This window comes from Anopheles moucheti, chromosome 3 (assembly GCF_943734755.1).
Source record: "Anopheles moucheti chromosome 3, idAnoMoucSN_F20_07, whole genome shotgun sequence".
NCBI lineage: Eukaryota > Metazoa > Arthropoda > Insecta > Diptera > Culicidae > Anopheles > Anopheles moucheti.
Genome location: NC_069141.1, coordinates 9,769,659 through 9,789,308, shown reverse-complemented (window position 1 = coordinate 9,789,308; position 19,650 = coordinate 9,769,659). Strand labels below are relative to the sequence as shown.

Below are 19,650 nucleotides of genomic sequence, written 5' to 3'. Positions count from 1 at the left end.
TTCCACATAACCGAACACTTTGCAATGTTTATGTTTTCAAGTAACTGTGTTCTATGTTCAAACACTAGAATTTTTCTAGAATTCAGGATCTCGTATCAAAAATTTCTAGAAGACTTATGATCATCATTCAATTGGATGATTTATTCGAAGATTTTCACACAATTTACTTTAGCTTTGATTCGAATCGAGCTTAATTTGAGCTAAGAAAATCTGGAAAAAATTGGGAAATCCTACTTTAAGAACCTTTTTGAAACTCAAGACCTTTTACAACACATCTTAGATTATATAACTTTTTTAAGAGTAATATTAAAATTAACCTATAGAGCATAAAGCTCTATAATCCTTCTAAAAAGGATCTTATGACAATATTTTCATTTGGGCATCTTCAGAACTCGAGATATCGGAAGCAGTGAAGTTAACATTTCTCATATTTTTTTTTACTTTTTGGATATTTTATTTAAATTTGTTGTAAAAATGGTTTCTTAAGGTTGTCTGTAATGATTTTTTAACAACTTTAATCTATAACAAATCCTTTAAAATGTCATTTTTTGCATTGCATTTTTTCGACTCGAATTTCTCAAATTTTGGACTCTACAAAACACAACATAATTTACCAAATTTGGCCTATAAAGTGTTGTGAGCACCAAAAGAACTCTTAAATTATCATCTGATACCATATAACAAAAGCTGGTCACTTTGGTTGATTTAATATAGCTATTAAGAGTGTTTTTGTGTATGAAATTTCTCACGCAAGGATATCATGGGTTTAAATACCAATTTAATATTAGTGTCATGCAAGATTTTCAAGTCTTCATCATTTTCATTCCGCCCTGATTAATTATCCTTCAAAAAATGTAAAGCTTTACAACATGTTTTAAATTATCCTAATTGATACCATTTAACTACAGACAACAACGCATACGAACCCATTTGCGAAATGTGTCTTAAGCAACCGCAATGTTTGTTTTACTAATCCACTTATGGCTAGGGAAGCAGCTGTTTGAGTGGCCAATTGTGTTGCGGCATGTTTTCGGTCAGGCGAATGTTTTGTTCCTGTACAATGACCACAAATCAACCGTGCTGTGATTGAGCTCCAAATTAGTGTTTTGTTTTGCGAATTGCGTATCGATTGCGCCAGATGGTTTCGGTTATTAATCGTCGATCCGTTTTGCTAGCACAACAGCACATCAGCGATGCTCCGAAGGATACGCACATTCAATTGCAGAGCGTAATTGTATTATTGTTTGTACAGCTTGCAGGTGGGGGTTTTATTTGAGGAATTTTCCACTGAAAAAGCCTTCGAAGCATGAAATATTTTTACATAAAAGCTCACTTACCGTTTAGCGCTTTCTGCGCGGCCTGGCACTTCGATACGGCGAAACGCCGCGTACAACACGTGAAATTATGCACGTAAATGCATAGGCCGGTAATGGAGTCGATCCGATCCGGTGGATTGTTGGAGCAAAACTAATTGAAAACCCCCTGCCGGGTTTTGCTCGCTAAATAGGGAGCGCAGTGGTAGGCTAGGGATGTGGTAGCTCACCCGAACAAAAGGAAACCATTTAACGAAGGAAACGAATGAACTGGGCTGAATGATAATGTTGTATTGCGAACGTGAAAAGGATATGGTTATCCATTGTTCGGTGGTAATTGCGCGAATGTACAGATTTCTCATACCAGCCTCGCAATTGGGTAGTTAATTGTCCTGGGGTTCTCCACCGTTTCGTGTGTTGGTGTATGTGAGTGGGCTTAATGGCGGGAAATGGTTTATTGTGCAAAATGTTTTATGAAAAGAGGTTAGCTTTAAGGTGGCGCTGCATAATGCGCCGTTCCTTACTGGTTTGATGAGATAAACGTATTTCCGTCCGTCGAACTCCGAGGTTGACGAATTGATTAATTTTATTACCCACTGCAGTAATAAGTGGTTAATACAAAGAAAATCTATTTTTGGAGATTCGACCAGGGCAAGCGTTTGGGATGGTCCGATGATCAGAAAACGAAACGTAATAAACTTAAACGAATATTCACACCAATGGGGGCCCTGTCCAGAACGATGACATCGGCGATGGCATATATTTAATGGCGTTTTAATAGTTTTTAATCGTATCCACGGCCCACGCGAAGACGTTCTTCCATCACCAACGCAAGTCAGACCCAACGAGCGAGACATAAATGCGCCACAACAGTGCCGGAGTGCATTTTACGGTGCACAATGAATCGCTCAGAAATAATGCTTTTTTATTAGCGGGTTGTCTTTAGAAAGAGGGCTTTTTTTGGGGAAAGAAGTCACAAAAGCAGAATGATTGAAATGTGTAAAAATGTCCCGAAAATAAGCGAGGTTACTACAGTTCATATAATAATTGTATGGTTATGTGATTTTCTGAGAATAAACGAAAAAAAAGTATTTAAAGTCATGAAGATTTCAAATGTAAAAAACGATTAGAATACTCTAAATGTTCAAAAAGTTTGTTGAATTATTTAGAAACGGTTTGCACCTAAACCTTTGATCTCAATTAGATGTGGGTGGTGGATAACCTCAATACAAATAATTGGATTTTAGATAGTAGCTTAGTTGCATTTATTTACCCTTTTTACCGATTTTTCAATAACAATTCTGAGAGATTAAGTCTTCTGATTCCAGACGTATCATTCAATATTCGATCTATAGACACAAGTTAAAAAATCTTGGTAAAAGAATTGATTGTCTTAAAGGTCTCTACGTACATGAGATCATTTTTAATCCTTCCTACTATAAAATCTGTGTTCAGGAGTACGAGATTACTAATTATTCCTATTTTGCGAAACGACTTAAATGCTTCGTGAACTTCGAAAATGTCATGGCAAGTTGTACAAAATGGCCGTATTGCATTACTACAGCAGGGTAGACAATGTGTGCTGTATTGTTAATTATAATGTGTCTTGAAGTTTTTAATGACTTCCTATCAATGCTAGATTTCAATAGTGACTGCAAGAACTCGCTCCTGTGTTTTTTTTTTTTTTTGTACCGATTTCACCTCGGTAGCCGATTAAAGCAATGTCCGTTAAATTAAGGCGAATAAAATTACAAGCTATTCAAAGCAAAGACATGTCGCAGGCAAGGTTCAAAGTAACAGCAGCAGACAAACAAAAAAATGACAAATGATAGTAAACGGCTACCTCGCTACGCCTTACCAATGTTTCGCCAATAGCCCGAGCCGCTTTCGGACCAGAGCCGAATTGTTCGCCGGTCCACCGTACGCCGAAGCAATTAATTTGGCGGTGGAATTTTTTAATTTATCAATCCGCTCTATTATTTATTCACGCCACACCGCGCCAATGTCCTGGGGGGTTGCTTGCGTTGCCCTAATGCAAAACCTCCGTACCGTTCTCCAAACACCCTCCTTGCCACAATGTCCAGGATGACAGGATTGGAAGCTTTTGTTTGGTCGCGGCCAAAAGCGTGGCTTTCGAAAACGGTACCGAAAATCCAAACAGTAGCCATCGTACGGATCGACCTCCTGCCCCTTTCCGATCGATTGATCCCCGGATTTTGCTCGATCGTCCAATTCTGCTTTAATCTTGCACGTACCACGTAAGGCAAGGCAGAAAAAGCGAAACCACATTAAAGCGATTTGATAGACATTAGATTTCGGTTTTATTAGATTTTTCCTACGCTTAATCGTTTCGGAGATTGTATTCCGCCTGTTAGCGTACCGTGCGTTCATCGACGTTCTCTCGATCGCCATCGCCACTGTAGCAAACCGTTTACTCCATCGCCGTCCCGTCGACTTCTTGTACTTCGCGTAATCAATTCGGGGCAAATGCGGGCCTCCGGCCGTAGCTTTTCTGGCAGCCCGAAAACAATTGGGAGGAGTTAGTGGAGTTTGTTTTTCTCGAAACGGTTTTGCCTGCTGGCTTCTGGCTGCGTTGGAATTCCGGACACTGTTTGCTCCTGCCCGGATGACTCGTCGATTGGGGTGGGACGAAAGCTCCGGCATTGTTTTGATTAGATTATAAGATAATGTTAATTGGATTTACTTCCCCCTCCGCACACACAGCGCGTCACAGGGTTTTCCGACTAACGCGCGATGGGCTGCGTTGTGTTTAAAAAGCAAACAAAACCTTGGTGCGGATCGAACGAGATTTTTTGCATCTCATGTTGGGGAATTAGATTGTGTTCGCGGAAACGGTAGCGCGGGGAAAGGGCATTGCAGCAAGGACGGGTCGAAGGGAACCTCGACATAATCGATTCCGGGCCAGTATTTGAGGGTAATTAAAAGAGAAAATTTGAATGTCCGACCGTGTGGAACGCATTGTGCGGTGTAATCGAAGCAAGACAACAAGACGATCATAAGCCTAGTCGGTCGTACAGAGAGGGCTTTCTGTTACTAACGAGCCTTTAAATTGTTGGTTTTATTTTGTGTATTTAATTTTCCAACTTGACAAACATTGACATAAATTGCAAATAAATCACCTGGATGGTGTTAAAATGTGCACTTTTATTCAACTTTATCTAAAGTTGCATTATTTTCAAGCTAAAGCTCACATTCGTAATGCATCTCAATAATTCCTATTTACTGGAACGGTGCGTTTCGGGTTCCTTCCAACAAACGTTAATTTTATTTTATTTTGATTTAAAAAATCCAACCCTAAAATCGAACACCATTGTTTGCATGACTTTGCGCAGATTGATCGTTAATTTATTGGATTATTAGAAGCTTTTTGGCTCGGGCCAAATCGGGGCCGGGTGCCCGTGTGTGAAAGATCGTTGACCATCCCAAACCATCGGCACGGTTTGGCCAGAGGTGGGACGGATGTAAGTTTAATTTTCGCTGCTCACCCCGTAATACCCGATGGATAAAGCGTCAGATTCGCTTACAAATCGTTCCCGTGTGGGTCGAGCTGGGTAGTATAAACGCTGACATAGCTCCCGAAAATCTGGCAGACGCTGCGTCATTGCGCTAATGATTGCTAAGCAGGGTCCGATCGAACGCCGGATCGACGGTGCCCCGATGTTCTCGATCAGATAAGCGGCAACCGTACACGCTCCGGATGGTGAGAAATCGTATCGATGTTTTCGAATGATGATTTGATTGGTTCGTTCGAAAGGAAAGCGAATCTAATTTTAATCTAAATTACATTAGGAGCCGTTTCTAGGGCTTCTTGTACTTGCTCGGGGCAACCGGTGCCGTTTCTATCGAATGCGATTCGATGCGGTTCACGGTACGCTTCAGAGAGTGTTGGCAAAGGAGCGTCGCTTTAAGGATGCATCCCGCTGGTAAGACGGCGCCAGCTCAACCCAAAACTTGCTCGCAAGCAGACTCTTCCACAGTAAGATGTTTTGGTTTCGGTCGCCGAGATGTTCGTGGCAGTGTGTGGTTATACAAAACATTACCTCAAAGTTCCACGTGCATAATTAAGCATTGTCTTTCGGTCAATGAACGTATTAAACGGACAGTTTTTTGAATAGCGTGTTTTACGACACGTCACCTCAATATTTAACGATCGCTTTTGTGTGGTCGTTTTTCTCGGTGGTGTGTGGGACAACATTTGGCTCTGAGATTGACATTAAATGCTTGTACACGAATAAATTACCCACGCAAAGCAGAGACCCACCGAGCTGGCGGAAACGAACGTGTAAAAGGTCTCATGTTTTATAGTCCTTTTAAAGCAGGACTATATAGCGTTACAAACTGCTTGTTATATTACACATAAAGCGCACATCGTTCTCATACCTCCAAATTGTTTGCAAACGAGAGAGAAAATGAATTCAATTGCTTTAATCACACGCAATGACCTTCGGTCGCGTTTGTGCGTTTTTGTTAGTTTTACGATTGCTTATTAGCTCTCATTCAATTAAAAGAATATTAAGATTCTGCCGTGCGATAACCGAGTCCACAAATTCCGGTAGGGAGACCAGGCCACATTAAACTAGCCACGTACCACGATCGAGCATTCTGGCTCAAAAATACAAATTTCATTATCTGCTCGTTAATATCTTTGACATCCAACAATGACCCCGCGAGCAAGCGGCGAAATCCGTTTGGTTGGATGGTTGGGGTTTTGGGTGATTGCGATCGGAGGATCATGATTAGGAAAAAGGAAAGGTCATTGCGTGGTAATGGGGAGCCAATCGTTACATCGCAAGACGATCTGGTGCGGTGGTCAAACATCAACGCTTCTGCTTTATTAAAGCCTAAACACTATTAATCATCCTGCTTGAAGCTATACACCTTCAAATTATGGACCTTGTTTTTGGGGGCATCAGGGGGAGCATTTTAGTTGTGTAAAGTGACTTCCACAAAACCACTTGAATTAACAAAAAAAAAAAAACTTTTGGCTATCGCCACAGTTGACATCGGATTTTGTGCTGGTTAACCTTTATGATCGTGTCATAAAACATGTCCTAGGATAGTAATTATAATGTGGCAAACAATCTAAAGCACGCAATAAGCGTAAGTTGACATTAACTACATGGCTGGGTAATTAATCGGACAGGGCAATAAAACGAGATGAAAGAAAAGGCATATGGTCGCAACACGATGAAATTTATCATATGATTTAACAATCGTGATTTGAACGAAACGGGCACGTGCGAATAAAATTATTCCAGCCTACGCAGGTGTGGGGAAACATAATCAAAAGCTCATTAATGATTGTTTTAGATGTTGGTTTTGGGATAATAAAATAGTGAGCAAATACCAGAACAAACTGCGTTGCTTTATCGTCCAGAGAGTGGTGTGTTTATTGTGGTCACATTTAATAAAAGTGTCATACCATTCATTTTCAGCTTTGTCAAACCTACTTTGATTGAACCATGTTTAAATTTATGCCAACATCACAATCACAAGGAAGCATCAAATGTAAATGGAATCATGTAAATGTTTTGCAACAAATCTGCGAATATTTAAATCATTATTTAGCTCCATCGTACTTCAGCGCCAAAACAATCGCTGGCCTAACCAGCACCTTGAAATGTGCGATTGGCGCATGATTTGTTGGCACGGACACGCCAGGGTGGCAAGAAGCCATTTTCCAACACACAATTTTGTCACAAATTTGTTTGGCATCGATCAAAAGTTGCGATGTCAGTAAAATTAATTGCCCCTTTGCGTTGCCCGGGGAAGGGGGAGGTTGATTGAAAACAGGGGAAACTTTTGCAACCCCCACCCCTACGGAAAGCGCGCTGATTGGAAAATGGACGACTCCGCCCCGTTGCCGGGGGTGCGGTGTGATAGTGTGCGTGTAGTATGGCGTTCGTTTTGCGGCAGTGTGTACGATGCGCAATGGTCGAAGGTAAGGCGGAGCTAGACGGTTGCGTGCCGGATGCAGGGGTTTTAAGGCTTGATAATTTATGTATTTAATGTTTAAAAATGCACCAACAGTTACTTTTAGGCAAACAATTTCTGCCCTTCTTGTGCACTTTTGTAAAATAATTATCTGCTACATTGGAATAATGGTAAAAGGAAATATCTCACTGTGCCCTACAACGCCACCCAGAAAACCCCTGCATCAAGGTTCTGGTCGGCAGTTATCTTGCAGTCGATTCAGCTTTTCATTCCAGTTTTGTGCTCCACGTAGCGTCAGTTTTAGTTTCACGTTCGCTTTGCGTAGTTTGTTCGGCCGTTCGCGTGCTCATTCGTTTGTTTACGCTCGCATCGATCGTTCGCGTTGCGGCTCGGAACGTTACGTTAGCGGTAGGGCAACCTTTATGCAGTACACCCGTCGGGTGTGAAGATGTTCCGCCAGTTGCGGGTCAATTTGTAGTGGTACTTTATCAACCGTACACAAATAGTGCGAATGTGATAACGGGCAGTAAAAAGCAAAAAGAATTCCATTCCACAACAGACAAAACTGTTGCGAGAGCGGGTCGAGGTCCGAGTGGATAACGAAACAGATCACCGACCGGATGAGTCGTGTTGGTTGTGCTAGACAAAAAAACCCTTGCAGATTATCACCTTCCCAGGCAGCAACGTCAACAAGATCAAAAGGTAGCAGCCGTGCAGTGGTTTGTTAGCCGGATTAATGCAAAACAAGCAACCGTTGCAGGGAAATAACGCAAACTGATAGATAATAATTGAATTGGCACCCCACGCGCTGGAACTCGCTAGTGTGAAGTGCATTCCGTGGTGCACCGGTGCATTATCGGGAAATGGGTGTTGATTGCAGCTGCAGGTGATTGAGTGTTTTTCGCATGCATCCGTCATCCGATTTGGACGAGCGGCCAGTGTGCAGTGGTTCACCGACGCGCCCGAAGAAACCGACAGTGAAGTGTTAAAATTAACGCCACCTCTCGTTCACCGTCAATTAACAATCCCTTTTACTGCACTGGTGTTCGTGGGGCCTGTGTGTATGTGTGACGTGTGAGTGTGTGTATGTGTGTCCCCAAGATAGGGATTGGGCCGAGTGTCGAGCGTGAATTATGCAACCGCTGCGCTAGAAATATACATATTGTGAGCAAATATTTTCCAACGCACTCAACTCCGGTGCTCCGTTTTTTTTCAATTAGCCACAATTAGCCGGCCGATCTTCGACTGGTCTTATCGCACAAAAAAAAAAAAACGACGGAACGGTGTGGCACCGGCAAGTGCAAACTAGTGCCCCGGAACACCGGCGAACGAAACAGATACGCCATTTGATAGCAATTGTACACAATTACCGGCCACTTTTGCAGGATACTGTGGCCGCGTTTGAAGTGGAGCTGTTGAAAAAATCGTTCCAATTCTTCCCAGCGCACAGGTAAGACCCGGAATCCACTTGATCTTCTTGCCTGCAATGAAAACATTCTCTCGCCAGCGTGCAGTTGCACTCACTCGAACGGGGACCCCGTTCCGATGGTGCTGCTTTGTTGACCAGCTTGCGGTTGGGGCGAACCCCATACGTCCGAGACGAACGAGTTAATCGTGCCCAGGAAATCCTTCCAATTACGCAATTTCCTTAATCACAAGTGGCTGGTCAGCCAACCGCAAACCAGTTACACCGGAGCTTGTTTCAAGAACTGCAAATCCCCAAAAGCGATGCTGCTGGCAATTGGCTGCTTGATGGCTACCGATTAGCCAATGTTTTGCCGGTTGCAGTTCAATTCTGCTCCAAAAAAAGAAGGACCACTTCAACCAAGAAGACTGATGTTTGTATTGCGGATATAAGTTTCTTAGAATTCTTGGAACTCCGAGTTGGTTGGAAAGTGAGTTCGGAAATAGACCCCAAAATCACTCGTACATAACGGAAGGCACCCATCCAAATTGCAATAAAGTAGTCGCAATTGAAATGTTCTATCGAATGTGCTCCATTTCCGCGCGCAAATACGCGAATGCGGCTAATGCTGATGCGGATAGCAAGCACTGTGCTGTATATGTTTATTAAATTGCACGCGCATGCAAATAGGACGCATTTAAACATTTTGACAGACATCCACAGCACGCGATGCAGCAGTGGTGATGGGGTTTGAAAATTAAATTGTAGCAGATTAAAAGCTGCCAGCGAGAGATACTGTTTCCATATTAGACTGCTTTGATCTGTTAGGTGAAGCATATTTAGTTGAAATCAATTACAAAGGTAGAGAGAGTATTAGTATTCCCTTCCAGATCAGTGATCCTTTTAGACGGGTGAAGCCTTTTCAATCAACTTTAAATGGATAACGTTTTATAACTTAGTCGCTTAGCAGTATCGCAAATCCATTAGCGGAATCGCTTTACGGTAAAGTTGGAAATGCAAATTGAGTAAGAAATGTTGTGCTCTTAATGGGGATTTAAAGGTTTTGTGTTAATACTGGCATATTTCCTTTGACAGCAAGCAGCACACTGTATATCGTATCGTATAATGACCGTAATACTCATCCCGATTTCTAACATACCTTTTATCTAGCAGCGGAAAAAACAAACAATCCTAAACAAGCTTCCAAAAGCCGAACGCGCACAGTAGGAAAGCGGTTAATGATCACGTTTCAATTTCCCCGAGACCCCTTGCGGTGGAATAAACCATTCGGTGTAACGCTTTTCCGACACCATCCAAACGGGCCAGTGCCCGGCAGGATGTGTTGTGGCTGGCCGGAAAAACAAGGAATTAGCCTAATGATGATCATAAAATCGGACCAGCGTTGGCTATTTTTGGACGGTGGCTTGATTGATGGCTAAATAGCAACGGTGGAGCTATAATGGGCGCAAACGGTAGCTGCAAAAAACGCAACGAACCATCATCGTTGGCGAAGTCTCTTTGTTTCGCCGGTACCAATATGGCGGAACATAACGTTTTCATGTAAATTGTGGGTTTTTAGTGTTTGTTTTAACAACACTCCATCTATAAACTGGAGCGCTTCGCGGTTGTTTGTTAATATAAAACATTCAATCAGCGTCAGCGCCGGTTTTGACAATGAAGACATTTTATTTTCAGGGGCGTTTTTTTTTGGGGGCGAATTTTAACCCATAAACCATGAAGCTGTGAGATGTTTTAAATATGGCAGCAAGAAAGCGTTTTATTAACCAGCACTAATAACAGCCGAAAAATCTAACCCTATTGCTTAAAAGCTTAACAAGATGTTTTTAGAGCTCAGTTTTAGGGTAGAATTTCGTATTCAAATGCCGTACTCATTAAGAAAGGATTTTGCTAATGGTATTGTGATACTGAGACAGGACTTGGTTTGCATAATAAAGCTGTTGGCCGTTTGTCTCGCCGAGTCGGCACATTTGTGGAGCGCTTACAGGGAAAGACGTTGGCAGTAGTTCGCTTACTAAACATTATAATCTGAAGTAGCTTTTTACATTTGTTCGTGTTTAATCTCCGTTTTCCAGTAAGCAGCTTTTAATTTGCTACGACCGAAGTTGAAAAACCCAATATCCACTACACATCCGGGCCGCTGTTTGCGTGCTGAAGGTCCGTCCTAGAAAATGAACATATATTTAAATGACCTGTCACGAGTTCAGCACTCACTTGAGAGTATGATGTCTGGAGGTGATATAGCGTTGTAGTTTATTGTTGTGACGAAAATGTAACTGAACCAAAAAGTTAAGCAATGAGTTGTTGGACGTTTCTATTGCATGATTCGTTTAAGTTCTTTGGACTGGAAAGCTGACATATCAGGCAGCTTAGCATAACAGTAAAATCTAATTAAGCTTCAAAGAAATTAAGTAGCTGGCTGAATGAATGCACACATCCAAGCAGCCCACTACCACCACTAGCGAATGGAAACGGTGGATACAGTAGGTCCAGTGCAAACAACTTGCCGACTAGATTCGCTTTCCCTCTCTCTGCAGCATGGTATGCTCCGCACGGTTGTGTGTGGATTGGGGGCCATTTTGTTTGCGCGAACATTGAGATACCCTTCGACGGGTGACGCGAACGTTAAAGTTTCGGGCGGGCGAACGGGGACGCAACCGGTTCGGGGGCGTAAGACAGAAGCGCAACAGTATCGCGTCAGCAAGGGCCATAAAGTTTTGCCCTTAATGAGCTTGTAAACATGGGGTCGACTAATTAATTACCACAGTTACCCCCCCCCCCCCCCCCCCCCCCCGCACACACACACACATACAGTTGGCCGGGGGACGGGTAGACAAGCATTCCGTGTCATGGTACTCTCAGTGCGAGAAACCGTGTGAGAGGATAGATTGGATCTTTACCAGTTACCGGTGATCAACGAGCTTACAGAGAGACGGAAGACAACACATCAGCAATTGCAGCACGGAATTATTCAGGAGAGCTACTTGGATCGTTCTTTAGAGGCTAAATCTCAAGAATGTTTAATTAAGTACTAGTACAAACACCCAATCTGACGAAATTTTAGCAAAATAGTACAATTCTTGAAGGATATTGATAGACGACTACCTAAATGTGTTATAATTAATATTTACTCTAACATCTGAGGTAATTGGACATCTTTTCGATGTACTGGAGATGCCTCTAGACAGTTCAAGTCGTATTAACTTTTTTCTTCCCATGCTAGGAGCAATCTTCAATATTTGCCCAAGAATTTCAATTCTGACAACTCCTACATACTTTAATATCTTTTTAGCGAAATTAAGGTAATTTAACATAGAATAGAGGAAAAACTCTCGACTCGCTAGTCGAGTAGTTGCCTCCAAATAATAACATACAGACACGCGTTATCGGCTCCATGAGGCGATTTAATCTGTAACCGAAGGCAATTAAAATAAACCTCACGGGAAGGTGAGAATGATGGGATAATATATCACTCCAAGTTTAAAGTTTGGCCACATCGCACAACCCTATCAGGCCACACGTTACATCTATATAGCACTTGAACAGACGATTTGCAACGCCTAACCTGCAAATGCAGGTGCAACACCCAGCGGACGCTTTATGGCTTTGGACCCTTGTAATGGCCCCGTACCAAGGGCTGCTCCTAACTCAATTAGCAATAAATTCACCACTCCTGGCCTGAGGGCGCTCCAGCACGGCAGCGCAGTAGCCGAACGTTGGTATCGCGGATCGCAGTTTGTTTGCTTAATTTACAACACCCACTCAGTAATGAGAAGTGTTTCTTCATCGCAACGCATCTTCGGTAGGGGTTGTTCAGGTTGATTGAAGCCCACCCACCCACTCATACAATCTCTGTCTCACCCCACTCCAGCCCTTACATGGAACTGATACCGATTGATATAGAACCGGACGGAAAGAAAAACGGTTTTCGGGCAAAAGTGGAAAGTATTGTACGAGCATCGGTTTTTTGACAGCTTACAACTGATCGGTTTGCCGCGATTTGTGGTGCCGACCGGCCGGCCGCTAAAACGGGAGCGTCACCGGTAGTTGGTGCCGTTTTTGCGGGCGTTCGCATGTTCGCAGACACTGCGCATCGGGGCAGAAAACATGCGGTATCGCTTAATCAAATTAACGTTAACTTCGGGAGCATCGGTCGCGGGTGCTACAACAGCAGCGCCCGTACCGATAAGCGCGCACAACGAAAGCGAAGGGCTTGTAACGCGGGGAAGGGAAGGGCAAGGGGTGTGTACACCCGGCGCCGCGGGTGTGCTTTCCAAATCGGTGGGCCCCCGGTTATCACACGCAATCGAAACAACGGCCTAATTTGAACCGTTAACAAGCGATCGGTGAACACGGTACGGGATCGATTGCCATCGGTTCGGACGGCTGCAGGAAAGATGTACGCAACCCCCGGCAGGATGTGAGGATGGTCCCGTTTTGCCGAGTTTGTAATTAAATTAAAAGCCCTTTTCTGTTCCTGTGCTGCAAAACGGGGGTAGTTTTTTTTTTTTGGTTTTGGTTCGGGATGACAATCTGAGACAATTGTTGTTTGAGCGGCCAGGAACAGAAATTTTCCACAGAAGCAATTGTGAGAAGTAGAATTATTAAATTCTTATCACGAGTGTTGTTTTGTTCATTGTGAAAGGAATGCTTTTTTTTATGCGCACACATAAAAAAACATTCAGTAATGGTATGAAATTCCTGAATGTCTGCTCGGTGTATTTCAGGTCATTAACAATTGACTTTAAGTGCAATTGAGAAATAAGCTGATAAAGATGGATTTTCTTCAATCGGGGATTATTGCGATCCACTCACGATCAATCTTCTCTTCCCGATAGCATAATCTAGGCAAAATTACTTCGCGCCCGTGAAGCGTGGTTAGCTTCAATAAAGCACTACTCAATAAGCGAAAAATAAAGCGTCAATTTATGTTTAATCAAACTCAATGCCGTTCATCAATGTTGTTCGTTCGATTGCTAATCGTTGTAAATTCCCATCGTTTCCACCAGTGACGAAGCGTAATTGTATTTTGTTAAGGTCGATTAAATTTCGATTCCTCGATAAAGAAATCGTCCCGTTGAGACAGTTGCACCCAGGATTTATTTTTTTTTATTTATAAATGACCGATGATGTGTCTCGATTGTTTCGTCGTTGTTACCAATTGTTACCCAATCGAGTGCGCCTGGAGCACCGATTTGTGATTAAGCTTAGCTCTGGGTGATAAAAATCCAAATCAAATCCAACCCAAACGGTGTGGCTGGGCTGCAATCTTAGCCCCAAATTGTCACACCATGTGAGCCCATCGATCACATCCGCACAATAGGGGTGGTTTTGGTTCAGTGGGTCAGTGCTCCCGGTGCAGGGGGTAAGGGCAGCGAGCGTGTTGAAGGGGTGGCCCGTCTCAAGTTGTCATGATGGATTAAGCTAAACGATGAGGTGCTGATAAATAAAGCTAAGACATGTGTGTCCGTCGCGATCGTCAGCTAATGGAGGTTAATCATCGACGCTTACCGATCGAGCGGTGGCGAACGGAATGTATCAATCACCGCCCGTGTTGACACCACACACATAACGATGACAACCGCAACCCGTCGTTGTTCAAACCGCGTCACGCAACGCTTTGCAATGGAACGGGGAGGAGAACGTGCGCACTGTCCGGGTGTCTTATCGCGATGCACTAATTGCAGATAATGTCAATTATAATAGAAAACCCCGTCTTTGAGTGCGATAAGCGATCGAATTGTGTGGAGTATGAATCCGTTGCTACCTCTTCTTAGTGGCGTAGTTATGCTGGAAGTGTTTTCTTTTTTTTTTGTTGGGTAATGGACATAATAGCTCGTCAATGTTTGCTGTACAAACAGCAGGGAAAATGGAATAACATGTGTAAGCGCCACATTATGGTTGAAGTAAGGGTTGTCGGCTTCAATAGAGGGATGTATGTTATAATATTGCAATAAGATAAATTAAATACAAAACATTCCTTAAAATAATCAAAAAAATATAAATTCCCAAAACTTTACTCAATTATCTAACAATATTAAATAACAAAATACAATTAATTCCTTACCTCACCTGATGTCGATCCGGCAATATTCACTCGCTCGTTCGGGTTTGTCGCTTATTGCTCGTGTAATCACAAGTGCGACATTGATCGTGATGGGAAGCGGGCGACTTGGCGCATAAAAAGAAGAAAGAAAAAAAATACGTAAATTAAACGTTCCATTCCACCTTTCGTTAATTGCAGGAAACGTTTGACAATTAGTTTAATTGTTTCGTGCACATTTCCTGACAAATGTTTAGGTGCAAACGATTGGTTCAAATGAATGGTACAAGCCGTTGGTAGACAAATAAATTACAAACAACAGCAAAAACAAGTTCGAACTTCAATTGGAAAACTTCGGAGGGCAAAATAAAGCAAGTACGCAAAGAGATTCAATTTAAAGGTAACACAGCAAAAATCGAACGCAAAAGACTAAAAAACTATTACAACAAACTGCACTTCAGAAACGTGCGATTCCATTATCATGTTGCTTTGTGTTTGTGTGTGTGTGTGTGTGTGTGTGTGACGGATGGCCGTCTTTATACTTGTGTGCGAGCGGGTACTTGCGATAGGTAATTAAGTTAGGAACAGGAATGTTGACCGATTTAATTGATCTCGCTCCATCGATCGCTGCCTTCGAGCTGAACTGATTGACATTGCAACGGTGACGAAGGGTGCGAGAAGGGGTGGAGAGGAAAAAAATCAGTTTGAAATCGATGTTTTTGCGCCGCACTAAACAATTAATGTTTGTTTCCTTTGTAGCTAATGGAAACGGAAACATCACCGATCCGCCCGATCCGGTATGGGATGGATGGTGTGCGCGGGAAAGAGGGAAAGGAGACAAGTTTAATCAGCTTAACACAAAAAGCAAGTTTCTGCTTCGTCTAATGCGATATTGGCTGGGGGCATGCGTTGCATTCCCATATATTTACCGATTATTAGCAAATATTAAGCCAATTTTGAGGACGAGCATAAGAGCTTAAGTGAAGAGCGGCACAACCCGTACAGGCCGTATGGAGTAACATTTTTTTTAAATATACCGTCAATTAAGATTTACACCCCAAATGTGCCAATAAATTGAATCGTTATTCCCACACGCTTTGTGACTGGCGTTGCATCGGCAACTTGTATTGGTAGATCGAGCGAGATTTGCTTGCTTCCTCCTCGCACAGCCACTCAAAGATGCATCTTAGGCGCAACACTATTTAATTCCTCACGTTATGAGTAGCGATCGCGATGAGCGAACCGTACGGGACGTGTACAAAAATTATGATTTTTGTTCTGATTCTTGCGAAACCGATGCACCGCGCACCCCTGGTATTGATTGGATTTGTGCAATAAAACAGACCCTGGCAGGTAAGCGGATTACATTCGCAGCCGTTCCGTGCTGCCAGCTGCGCCCTGCACGCACCGGCTAGGCTATTAACGCTTTTTGCTTACGCGGAATGAATTAAACAAAAAGGTCTCCACATTTCCAACTGGTATCTGATATTGATTGCAGATATTCGGTGAGATTACAAAGACGGATGTTCAGCGAGATGCGGTGCACTGCAGTGTTTTTAATTTAGTGCCCGGGGGCTGGAGAAGCCACGGCAATCTTATCGCGAAAACGTGTAAACATTTATCCAATCAGATTATTTCATTAACGCGATAAGGATCCCGAAACACCGCAATGATGGGTTACGATAGGAGAGGTCATAAGCGCGGCCGGTGACGTCATACCCGATGATGTTATCGAGAGCGTCAAATGCGATGAGTGTTTGAAGTAGTTATCTTATCTAACTGTTCGCATAAAACAGACAAAGGCACACTAATTCAAACGGGAGGCTTTCGGCCGGTAGCATAAACCATTCGCTTGATACCTTTCGGTGGGCTGTAGGTAATGGCGAGTATGTAGTGAAACTTGTTGCAATAATATTAATTGAAAGTTGAAGTAGTTTATAAACACCTTAAAAACTATCTTCACGTCTTTCTTTTTGAGGGTAATGTCGGGAAAGTTTGCAATATCCTTATCGAATTACCCTTGCAATTCATTTTCCATCCCATCGACCACCCTAAATCGATAGCCCCGAATGTCCTCGCCCGAGGTGCAATGAAGCAAAAACAAAATTAAATTAAAAAAATAAAACACCTTCATCGCTCAACAACGTTACAACCCCTAAAGTTGATCCGTGTTTTGCAAAAGGGGTTTCGCAGTGTAACAATTGGATAATTTGAATTTTCCTCACCTTTTACCGTGTCTCCTGAGTGGAGAGTGCGAAAAGGAAGCTCGGTGAAAAAAAAACGAAACGGACCCAACAGTCAATGGAATACATTACCCGGCCCCGTACGCTCGGTTTGGAGGTTCGACGTTTACATGAACCCGTAAATTCAAATCTGCTCTGGTGTGGTTGCAAGGAGGTGCAATTGCAAGGAGTACAAACCCTGGTTCCCTCTTCAGTATGATTCGCTTGCTGTACACTTACACAAGCACACGCAAACACTGAACTTCGACCCCTGGAAAGGGTTAGAAAATCAGTTTGTTTTGCAGACGTTGCAATTGCACGCATCCTGTACTGAGGCATCTGTTGTGCCAGTCGATGCAACTTGTCGAAGGGGTTTGCTACTGCTCGGTACGCCACCCAACACCGGGACCTGGTCGCGGGGTCAAGTGCAATTCAACCCTTGTTGTTTCGCGTGTGGATTATTCTATTTCGAAAGTGCCGCGTGGGGTTTTATGATGAAGTTATGCCCTTTTTTGGGGTGTTCGTGCGCCGCCGGCGGTTTTTGAACGCGAGTGTTAAGTTGCATTCTTAAGGTTCTGGCTCAATTATGGTGTGTTACTGTAATTACATTAATAAAAAAGTTGTGCATATTCTCAATCGCGCGGTGCAGTGTAAAACTTACGCGCTAAAATGCACTTTCCCCATGCGTGCGTGTGAGATAATTAAATTTAAATGTTTATTCAAACGGAAAGTAGCAGGTATTTAGACAACGCTAATTCGATGACCAGTTGTATGGTAATATGGAAGCCATCGGTGCAGTTGTTATATTACTTTGGAGCGCTGGTGAGTGTTTGTGCTTGAAAGGAAGGTTGAAATGGAACGTTATTCAAGCGCCAAACCGATCAAGTAGAATTAGCCGTACGCTTTGCAGTCACATTCGGAATCGATTTGGAATAGATGTCATTGTTTCGTTTGGCAAATCGTCGAGCGTATACAGCCGAGAACCGCACACACTGCCACTGTGCCGTGTGCTTCGGTGGTGCTCCGGTGGCGATCCGGGGTGTTTTTTTCCAGGAACCTCCGAAATACAATTACACACATCATTGATTACGGCTCCGATGGGATGGAACGAATGAATGGTTCGATCATTAGTTCGCTGCACTACCCCAATGTCACCCTTCGCCATCTTTGTTTCCGTTTGCCGATCGCGCTGTTGACATTTACGGTAAATTGCGTACGCGATCGTTAGGGATCGTTATATGTTGCTTCCATAAACTGATGTTAACATTTTCTAGAGAATTGAAGATAAACACACTATAGACTATTAAAAAAGATGAAACGAATATCGTGCCAACATGATAATCGTCTCACATTGCTCTCAGCTACCCGAAAAGGGTCCTAAATAATTTAAATAAAAAAAAATTGTGTAAAGCTCTTCGAAGCATAATGTTTAATTGAATAAGGGATGGAACGCCGTATCGACAGCGGAACGCGATTTTCCCGCATTTCAACCCTTCAACCATACCAACAAAACGTCACTTGTCGTCACAAGCTGTCGATTGTTTATCGTGCGCGCCAAACGTTTCCATACTCCGGCTCCCGTATGTCACGGCTCTGTACGATCGTGTGCCCACCCAAAAGTGCCCCTAATGAATATAATAAAATTTAAAATCAAATCGAATTTAGCGCAAAACCCTTGCTGCCCCATTGAGACCTCACCGGGGGCGGGAGTGAGCAAAAATGGGTGTAAGTCTGTGTGAGACTGTCCGTGTCCTGAAGCGAGGAACAGGAAGTGAGGTACGTTCGAACCGGGCTCTACTGTTGACGGGGATGTTTTAGGGGGTGTTTTTTTTTTTTTGGTGCAAATTGAGACCCGAGTGCCGAGTTTTTCGGTTGCCTGGACGAACGGAAGTACTCACACCGGTGGGGGAGAAGACATGGCAGAGGGTTGGCAATATTGTTTAATCAATTTTCACACCCTCTACGGTACGTTTGTGGCGCGGTGGGGAAGGCGGTCGACAGACGCAAAGTGTTTGCAGCTCTTGACACGGCTTCGGCACTCCATTGTCAGGTCAGGTTGAGGCGGAAGTAGTTTGAGCGGATACTTACGCCTTGACGGGTGTTTGCAGCACAAAAGGCAATTGGTTCGAAACGAGCCCATCAGCCTATTGGACAGCGGAGTTTGAGTTATGGGTAGACCGTATTGAATGACAAACTGTTTTATTGATAAAATGCGAAAGCTTCACATCAGCCGCGAGTTATGCTGCGGTGCACGGTCGTCCGGTCGTCCGTGCAGGAAAGTATGTTGATTTTCAGCAGCCACAACCGAATGGCGGGGATCGGGGGTAACAACACATCCCATCAGTAACCGCAAAACGATGAGTTTGCACGAAAAATCCCTTGGCGGCTGTAGGGTACGTTGCGAGCATGTGAATTAAATTTTAATAGACACAATATCGCCTGAATAGCCGCGCGGCGAGGTCGTGGTCCGCGTACCCAATCGATGCCGCAGCACACATTTGCTACCAAATTAGGCACGCTTCGGGGTTTTTTTTCTGGGGACCGGGTGACGGATTGGGCCCCGAACAGCGGCAAACGGCAGGATAACTTTCACCGAAAGCATCCAATTTAGTTGATATAAAATTAATAGAACGACCAAATAATTGCTTCGCGTAAAGCTTTCCATCGTTTCGCTTCTTTACAATCCAATTGGTA

The 19,650-nt window shown here is 43.4% G+C and overlaps 1 protein-coding gene across 1 annotated transcript in view; it reads left to right on the top strand.

Moving 5' to 3' along the window:
- The first annotated feature begins 8,173 nt into the window (after positions 1-8,173).
- Positions 8,174-19,650, top strand: part of LOC128306019 (uncharacterized) — a 46,419-nt gene continuing 34,942 nt past the window's right edge. Inside the window, exons 1-2 of the mRNA XM_053043695.1 lie at positions 8,174-8,245; positions 8,489-8,718. Coding sequence (XP_052899655.1) covers positions 8,174-8,245; positions 8,489-8,718 — 302 coding nt within the window. The remainder of the gene's footprint in view (positions 8,246-8,488; positions 8,719-19,650) is intronic.